The sequence below is a fragment of the Setaria italica genome, chromosome VI, assembly GCF_000263155.2.
Source record: "Setaria italica strain Yugu1 chromosome VI, Setaria_italica_v2.0, whole genome shotgun sequence".
Classification (NCBI taxonomy): domain Eukaryota; kingdom Viridiplantae; phylum Streptophyta; class Magnoliopsida; order Poales; family Poaceae; genus Setaria; species Setaria italica.
In genome coordinates, this window is record NC_028455.1 from 11,848,077 (window position 1) to 11,857,269 (window position 9,193).

At 45.4% G+C, this 9,193-nt stretch overlaps 1 protein-coding gene and 1 pseudogene across 1 annotated transcript; both read left to right on the top strand.

Annotated features, from left to right (window-relative positions):
• The first annotated feature begins 322 nt into the window (after positions 1-322).
• LOC101765323 lies at positions 323-6,684 on the top strand. Its single transcript, XM_004974500.3, has 3 exons — positions 323-498; positions 636-973; positions 4,503-6,684. The coding sequence occupies exons 1-3, from the start codon at positions 393-395 to the stop codon at positions 6,576-6,578; spliced, it is 2,520 nt and encodes an 839-aa protein (XP_004974557.2). The 5' UTR covers positions 323-392; the 3' UTR covers positions 6,579-6,684.
• Positions 6,685-7,710: 1,026 nt separating this feature from the next.
• LOC101765732 lies at positions 7,711-8,840 on the top strand (annotated as a pseudogene).
• The last annotated feature ends 353 nt before the right edge of the window (positions 8,841-9,193 follow it).

Consider the following 9,193-nt stretch of genomic DNA (forward strand, 5'->3'; position numbering starts at 1 on the left):
CCCTACCTGAAATTCTCGAATTACCCGAATGCCCACCGCTACTAGGCCATGAGAACTTTACTGTTCTGCAATTCAGCTCAACTCCATTGGATGCCATCGGATGGGAAGGTATGGCGGAGCGGGGTCAGGCGTCTCTCTTACCTAAAATACTCTATTATCTATGTTTACGATCCGATTCCCTTTCCGCGAAGAAGTAGAACAAACTTTCCTCCAGGTATGTTCCGATCGCTGGCAGTGTGGCACGCCCGTGCATTAATTGTCGTGCACTTGCCATGGCCAAAACTGACCCTCCGGGCCCTTCTCTTTTCCATGCGCCGTCTCGGCGTACAGGCCTTTTAATCACCATATAAAACCCAAAACCCTCTCTCCCTCTTTCTCTCCCGAAAATCGGCATGGAGTTCCAGTACCGCGCCGGCGACGAGCGCCGGAGCCGCTCTCTGCCTCCGACCACGCCCTCGACACCAGCGGCGCCGAGTACATCCGGCTCCGGGTCGGCAGGTGAGATCTCTCCCTACTCCTATCCCGGCCCCAGCCGATTCTAATTTCTAACTCGGTTTGTTCACCGATCGGTCGATCGATCCCCCTGTTCCTTCTCAATGTTTTCATCGCGCGCGATGCATGCTGTTCGATTACAGACAGCCACGGCGGTGGCGGTCCGGCACAGAGCGTGGGGAATCCGGTCATGCCCTCGCTCTCGCCTGCAACGCCCCCACCGCCCGCGACGGCGGCGGCCGACTCCGCTGATGAGTTGAGGCGCCAGGCGGAGAAGGCGAGGATCAGGGAGCGGATCCTGCGGGAGGAGGCGGAGCAGTGGGAGCTGGAGCTGGAGGTTAGGCGCGAGATCAGGGAGCAGCTGCTCCGCCTCTCGTGGCCCGCGCTCGGGAGCTCGGCGGCGGGATCGGGAGCGCCGGTGGCGCCGCCGCCGGCGAGGATTGTCACCGGCAACGCATCTCTGCCTGTTGCCGCGCGTGAGGTACGGCTGTCTTTCCGCCTTTTTCTGTTTGGTAATTTACGTGTTTGTCCATCTTGGTCGGCCTCACGTTTTCTACGTCCCATCAAATCTTTTCTGCTGAGCACTAGCTGCAGCCATCATTGCTGCATTACTTTCTGCTGCATCTTTCGAGCAATCATGTGTCATTTGATCGTCTTCTGTGTTAGATTTTTCACCTGAGCGAATGGCAAATCCAGTTACCTATCAAATTGCACTGTTTTTTTTCCAGATAATGAAATCTTTAGATCATGCTGTAGATCTGATATTTGGTAGAAATTTCATTTCAAATGTGGGTTGCTGCATAATATTTTGGATCATTGAGTTGATTCTTGATTCCATAGGCCAGGAGTCTACAGCACTGCTTTTGTTTTGTCGGCATCCAACATGTGTCATGTGAGACTCCTTAGCTTGCTTTGATGGATATGAGTATATGACTGATCCCACTCAAATAATGGTTTCGAAAAGGACAAGTGCTAATATACGACAACAAAGATATAACTCATGCTACGAATAGTCCAATTAGCGAAACAACTTTTTGTGTACCACTAGCTGAACTCCAATCATTGTTGTATGTGCTAATAAAAACCACGCCAATAATGTAAACAAATCGAACTATGACTTGGAGACATGTATGTCGCCACCATATTAAAGTAGCATGCTTTTATGCTACCAAAGTTTGATTGTTTGTTGCAGTAAGTGCCTGGGACGTTTGGATACTAGGGGCTAAACTTTAGCCCTGTCACATCGGATGTTCAACTACTGATTAGGAGGACTAAACATAAGTTAATTATAAAACTAATTGCAGAACCCCTGTGCTAAATCGCGAGATGAATCTATTAAGCCTAATTAATCCATCATTAGCGAATGGTTACTGTAGCACCACATTGTCAAATCATGGACTAATTAGGCTTAATAGATTCATCTCGCGATTTAGCCTAGAGGTTGTGTAATTAGTTTTGTAATTAGTCTAGGTTTAATACTCCTAATTAGTGTCAAACATTCGATGTGACGGGGGCTAAAATTTAGCCCCCTCCTCCCAAACACCCCCAAGTGTGCTACCGTAGAGCACATTTTGCATAAGTTTTCTTACAGCTCTACTCACTAATTAACCAAGGCCATCATTGACAAAGCCCCACACTTAGCCATCGTTTGTTTTTACACAGCTATTTTTATCCTTTTCTAGAAAAGAACTTTTTTGTTTTCTTCAAATTTTCTAAATCCCCCCCGTTTTCAAGGTAGGTACTTTTCTAGCAAGACTTTAGTCACTGGTAGAGCCTTTAGTCCCGGTTGGTAAGGTGCAAATCTCCCGAAAATCCATCCGGGATAAACCAATCGGGACTAAAGGGGGGTCCTTTTGTTCCGGGTCACTCAACCGGGACAAAAGACCCCCCTTTTATCCCGGTTGGTAATACCAACCGGGATACCAACCGGGATAAAACGGGTCACCACGGCAGGCGCTGCAAAAAAAAAAATCCCAGGCTCCCAGGAGGCCCCCCACATGCGCACGCCACAAATCACAAGTCACGCAATTTTTCACGCGAAATATGCAACCGGGATAAAAGACCCCATTTTATCCCGGTTTGTATTACAAACTAGGATAAAAGGGTTCGAGGGATTTACTCCTCTTTCAGCCACCCCGTTGGGGACCCTTTTATCCCGGTTTGAAACACTAACCGGGATAAAAGACCCCCTTTTATCCCGGTTGGTATGATAAACCGGGATAATAAAAGGGGGGGCTTTTATCCTGGTTGGTGTTTCAAACCGGGATAAAAGGCCTCTCAGGGTCTTTTTTTTCCACTAGCCTTTGCAACCAGGATAAAAGGTCCCGGTTGGTGAGCCCCCACTAGTGACCGAGCTTTAATCCCAGTTGGTGAACCTTTTATCCCGGGCCAACTTTAAACCGGGACAAAATGGGGCATATGGAAGGTGAATTCTCTACTAATGAGTTGAAACTTATGATTTGTCATAACTTGGTCTCAAATATGTTACCAAAATATGAAACTGGACTGAGACAAGTGCTACACTTGCTTATCATACTTGAATGCTGATTGAAACTTGCTCGAAACATGCACGGTTTCCTCCTGAAGTATGCTTGGAATGTTAAAATTCATGCCAACTTTGTTGTTTGGATGTTTAAAACACGAACCATAAGTGAAGCTTCTATATAACATACCAAATATGTTGTTCCTGAAATTACTTCGAATGATAAACTCTCGTGTAGAAGTATCCTTGTAAATTATTTCTCATAAATAATCCCTTTTAGTCAGTTGCCATAGGTGTTCCTCCCTTTTCTATGACTGCAAAATTTGTCTATTTTATTTCGGCAAAATGGGCGTTTTGATCCCTTAACTTTTGCTTTTTGTCAAACTCATTCTTGTGCTAATGTGGGGCTCCATTTTGGCATGCGACTAATATGAAAAGTTCTTTTTGCCTTTGGCTCCTTCTTCCTCTCCTCAATTTCCGTGGTTAAGTACAATAAGGGCCTGTTTGTTTGAGCTTCATAGCAGCTTCTCAGCTTGAACAGTATGATCCAAACTGTTTATACATATTTGCTGAGAGAGTATGAATACATATATGGAGCCTATATATTGTACCATGAGTATATGAGCACATGCTGATTGTAGAGTATGCATACATATATTGAGTTGTATATATACCAAAAAGTATGAGTACATAAATTTTCATATTGAATTTGTATGAGCACATGCATGACTTTAAAGACTATCACTACATACATTTTTAGAAACCATATTATGTGTTAGTTAACAAATATATTTTTGCGTGTATATATCAAGGGGAATATGAGCACATACATGTTTGGCCTACATGTGTCAAGGGCAAAAAGCACTTGTCGCCTTAGTTTCATGCCAACAAATTGCACTGTATTGGCACAAGGGCGAGTTTGACCTAAAAACGGAAGTTGAGGGACCAATTAAAATTGAGCGAAACTTGGACCTCATGTCAAACATAAGGGACAAAAATGTCTATTTTTCCTTTTATTTCATATATGGTTTGTTGGATCAGGGATGCTTAAAACTGATAACAACAGTATTTCGGTATGCACAAAAAATTGGATAACCAGTTTGTCATATTGTAGACTTTGCGGTATATGATGCCAATGGCAAAACTGGTACACATTTCAATTGTCTAACAAAAAGACACCTACAGTCTTGAAATTTTAATAGTAAACTTTGACAGGAATTGCTCTTTGATAAGAATACCCACGGCATGTTTGTTCATTTTTTTAACTCCTATTATGTTGACTGAAAAGCTATTATGTTGTTTATTTAAACTAAAAACTAACCAAATTTAATGTGTCTTGTTAGTGTATTGAACCTTTTTAATATTCAAATACATGGAACTTTCTTTTGTATACATAACATATAATCATGGGTTTGATGATCAAGACAATATATATTGCTGTGAAAATTGGACTTCATAGGTACTTCTGTTTTTTGCTCATTGAGAAATTTACTCTTGAAGAAATTGATTGTGATAATCTCATGCGCAGGCCCATCCTGAAGCAAACGTAGCAGCCACCTCACGGGTCAAGCGGAAGAGCCCTGATCATGCGGCAGCGTCCACAGTATCAGCAGCAACAAGGAGCAAGAAGCAGAAGATCACCTTAACCTGCATGGTGTGTGGCATCTCGACAAACAGCGAGAAGGCCATGCAGGACCATGTCAATGGGAAGGTGCACAAGAGGAAGGCCACAGCACTTTTGGAGCTGCCAAAGCCAATGACAGAACCAGAGCCTGAGGCAGGGCACGAGGCAAGGGACGGAGAGTTGGCTCAATCGGGGGACTACACACCAACTAAGCTCACAATGCTAACGAACACAGGAGCGCTGAACGAGGTGATGCAGATGGACGGGTATCTTCTCTGTGAGGTGTGCAACGTGAGGACAGCCGATCGTGTCACCATGATGTGCCACCTCGAAGGGAGCAAACACATATCCAAGGGCCAGAATAAGGGTCAAGCGTCCAGCAAGCCACCAGACCAGGCTGCAAAGGAGGGCGTGAAAGGCTTGTCTGTGCCAGAAGCTGACACATCAGCTGTTGCCACTGCTGATCCTGAAACGCTGGTTCTGGAGTTGTATGGTGTGTCACACACCGTGCGGATGTTGCAAGGCTTCCTGCTGTGTGAGCTGTGCAATGTGAAGGCCCCATCGATGAATGGAATTCGGCACCATCTGTTAGGGAAGAAGCACAAGAATAAGGCAAATGCTAGCTCTGATGTCTCTGCCAACGTCTCCACAGGTGGAAATGCGGCAGCAAAAGTACAACTGATGGACAATGACACAGCTGTCATCGCTGCCATGGCAGTTCAGGTGGAAGCACCATTGGCGAAGTCAGTGGAAGCAAAGGTTGGTGATGATAGTGAGCTGCAAGTAACAACTATGGCTTCCACAAAAGAAGACGCTGCCACTGGGGACAGTACCGAGACTCATGGAGATAAAGAGATGAAGGCCAGTGCAAGTGCTGCTGTGGCTGAGGAAAATAATTTCTGTCGTTTTGACTCTCTGACCATGGAAGTAGATAATGTATGCCATCCTATACAGCGGGTGGATGGCTTCCTCGTCTGCCCTTGCTGCAACGCTAAGGCACCATCTGAGATCATCATGCGGTCGCACCTTACTGGGAAGAAGCACAAGCACAAGATGAGACTTGCTGTACGAAACAACAAGAAGGATGCATCTGTCCTTTCCACCGGGGGTGATGAGGTGCTAGGAAAGAGCTCAAAGTCCATGGAAGCCAATGTAGAGGCAGAATCAGCACCACCGATAGTGACACAAGCAAAAAACGCTGCTGCCATGGCACCCATGGGAGTAGATAGTCCAGCTGAGGTTAAAGGCATTGAACCTGCGGAGGATGGCGAGATTACTCAGGTGCAAAGCAACAGCTCAAATTCAGTGAAAGCTGGTGAAAAGGCAGAACCAGTGCCGCCATTAGCAGTGCTACAAGTAAAAAATGCTGCTGCCATGGTACCCATGGAAGTAGATGATCTGGCAGAAGTTCAGCCTCGCATTGAACCTGCAGAGGATGGTGAGATTACTCGGGTGCAAAACAACACCTCAAAGTCAATGAAAGCTGATGAAGAGGCAGAATCAGAACCGTCAATGGCAGCACCAACAGTGAAAAACATTCCAGCCATGGCGCCCATGGAAGTAGATGGACCGGCAGAAGTTCAACCTTACGTTGAACGTATAGAGGATGGCGAGATTACTGAGGAAGCTGTAGGAGAGCACTCAGCTGACAGAGCGAATGGCTCTGTGGCCCAAGCGAAGGAATCCGTGGAGACCAATGACAATGCTGCGCCTGGTAAGACAATCAAGATCCAGGTGGAGGGCAAGGTGTTCACCGTGCTGCAGCAACAGAATGGCGGGCTCTCGTGCCAGACGTGCGGCGTGCACGGCTGCAATAAGGACGGCATGATTCTGCACCTCTACACTCGGATGCACTGGGACAAGGCCAATCTTGCACAAAAGGAGAAAGAGGCTGCTGCAACAGCGGTGGACGACAAGGACGGCAATGGCGGTAGTGCGGCTGGTGAGTGCTCAGGTGGAGCACTAACGACAACAGTGTGATCATCTGAGCAGTTCGTTGTTTGCTTTTTCGGGTTGCTGTATTATCTGTTCATGTGCAACAACCAAGTCATGAATACTAAACTTTTTGGGCAATTATTTTCTGTTACAGTATATCTGTTAAAATGGACACATTAACTTTCAAAAACACCATCTACATATATCCGCAGAATAATTTTGATATACGCGGAACTCTAAAAATTTCCAACCCGTGCATGGCTTGGCTCCCACCTAGGCGAGAAATCATGGTCGTGGAGGCATGCAGCAGAGGGGAAAGGAGGCAGCGGAGAACTTAGGAAAATTAAGTGTCTAGTTTTTGAGGTCTTTTAACAGAACCGACAGTGACGGATAGCACTATGGTTTGTGATAAAGACCATCAGTAAAAAGGATTTATCTCACAAAGTCTGCGTCAATATATCACTGAAGATTTTTAGTGGAGTGGCAAACTGATATAAATAAGTTGAATGGCATCGTTTAAAGTGTTCAAGCACAACCGACTATGTTAATTTTTAAGTTTATAGATATCTATAACAAGTGAATCGTTACGTTCAAGTACAGGATATAAGGATAATAAGGAAAATTGTGGAGTGGCAAACTGATATAAATAAGTTGAATAGCATCGTTTAAAGTGTTCAAGCACGACCGACTATGTTAATTTTTAAGTTTATAGATATCTATAACAAGTGAACCTTCAAGTATAGGATACAAGGATAACAAGGAAAAACTTATTTTGGAATTATATGTCAAAATCACATTGCTGTCCCTGGTGGTAGGTTTTTTTTTCCAATTTTTATTCTATATGTCGAATATTATTAATGCCTGTGATCAAATGTGGGGCTTAATCTTTATTATGCTTTTAGAACGCTGGGCATAAACAACGGGCATTCTCAGCAGTGCGGCGAACGCACGTTTCAAGCACAAGTATTTTATACCATCTGTCAACCACACCGTACTTCACGGCCACGGACTTGTCCCTTTCCACACAGTACATCGTACAAGAACCGTATCTTAATACTTACAAAAATACAGGCCCGTAGCTATATATACCCGTGCAACTCTTGCATATCCAATCACCAAATCAAAAGCACAGTGCACAACGCCACCAGTAGCAACCTATTGAAAGGCCTGATCGACCATGGTCAGCCCTAAAGCTTTTCTCCTCGCAATCCTCGGCTGTGCATTCTTATTCAGTGGTGCTCTCGCAGCTCGCGACCTGAGCGACGACTCAGCCATGGTGGCAAGGCACGAGCAATAGATGGCACAGTACAGCCGTGTCTACAAAGATGCTGCCGAGAAGGCTCGGCGGTTCGAGGTGTTCAAGGCCAATGTTAAGTTCATCGAGTCATTCTCAACGCCACTGGGAACCGCAAGTTCTGGCTTGGCGTCAACCAGTTCGCCGACCTCACCAACGATGAGTTCAGGGCCACCAAGACTAACAAGGGCTTCAAACCTAGCCCAGTGAAGGTCCCTACCGGATTTAGGTACGAGGATGTTAGCATTGATGCGCTTCCAGCGACCATCGACTGGAGAACCAAAGGTGCTGTGACTCCCATCAAGGATCAGGGACAGTGTGGTAAGTACATTTAATTAGAAGGATGATACACTTGTGTCAACACTATTTTTCTGCAACTAGTGTTTGATGGCATCCATACGTTGAAACATAATTAACCAATTGCAGGCTGCTGCTGGGCGTTCTCGGCTGTGGCCGCCACGGAGGGCATTGTGAAAATCAGCACCGGAAACCTCATCTCGCTCTCGGAGCAAGAGTTGGTGGATTGCGATGTCCATGGAGAGGATCAGGGATGTGAGGGTGGTTTGATGGACGACGCCTTCAAGTTCATCATCAAGAATGGTGGCCTAACCACCGAGTCCGCCTATCCTTACACAGCTGCGGATGGCAAGTGCAAGAGTGGATCGAACAGCGCTGCGACCATCAAGGGCTATGAAGATGTGCCGGCAAACAATGACGTAGCCCTCATGAAGGCTGTAGCTAACCAGCCTGTCTCGGTGGCCGTGGATGGAGGAGACATGACATTTCAGTTCTACTCCGGTGGTGTGATGACTGGCTCTTGCCGCACAGACTTGGATCATGGAATTGCAGCAATCGGTTATGGAAAGGCAAGTGATGGCACAAACTATTGGCTGATGAAGAACTCTTGGGGCACCACATAGGGTCAGAACGGTTACTTGAGAATGGAGAAGGATATTTCGGACAAGAGGGGTATGTGCGGCCTAGCCATGGAGCCTTCCTACCCCATGGAGTAGGTTTACCTTAGTATTTCTCAGATTCGTATGTATATAGACTTACGTCGAATAAAGATGGATGCTTCTTTGTCTCGTCATGTATATATAGTCTGTTCTTATTGTCAGTAAATTGTTATATATACAAATTCATCTACTATTTTAGGACATCTGTGCATTTCATGTGAAGACCATGTAAATATGTTGGATCTGTAATGATAATTAAATACACTACATGCTGGTTATTTTCCAATGTTGGTCACCTGTGCTTATGGACAACGTGCCTTGTCAGAATAAGGAACCTAACAAGCACATTGCTAATCTGCTATAGGCTTTCCTACGCTTTGAAAATCACCATCACTGATGAAATGAACTTT

Bases quoted from the DNA above. Each gene is read 5' to 3' on its own strand.
- LOC101765323 (XM_004974500.3), top strand. From the start codon at position 393: ATGGAGTTCCAGTACCGCGCCGGCGACGAGCGCCGGAGCCGCTCTCTG. The intron at 499-635 runs GTGAGATCTCTC...GTTCGATTACAG, and splicing joins ATCCGGCTCCGGGTCGGCAG to ACAGCCACGGCGGTGGCGGT. The intron at 974-4,502 runs GTACGGCTGTCT...TCTCATGCGCAG, and splicing joins TGCCTGTTGCCGCGCGTGAG to GCCCATCCTGAAGCAAACGT.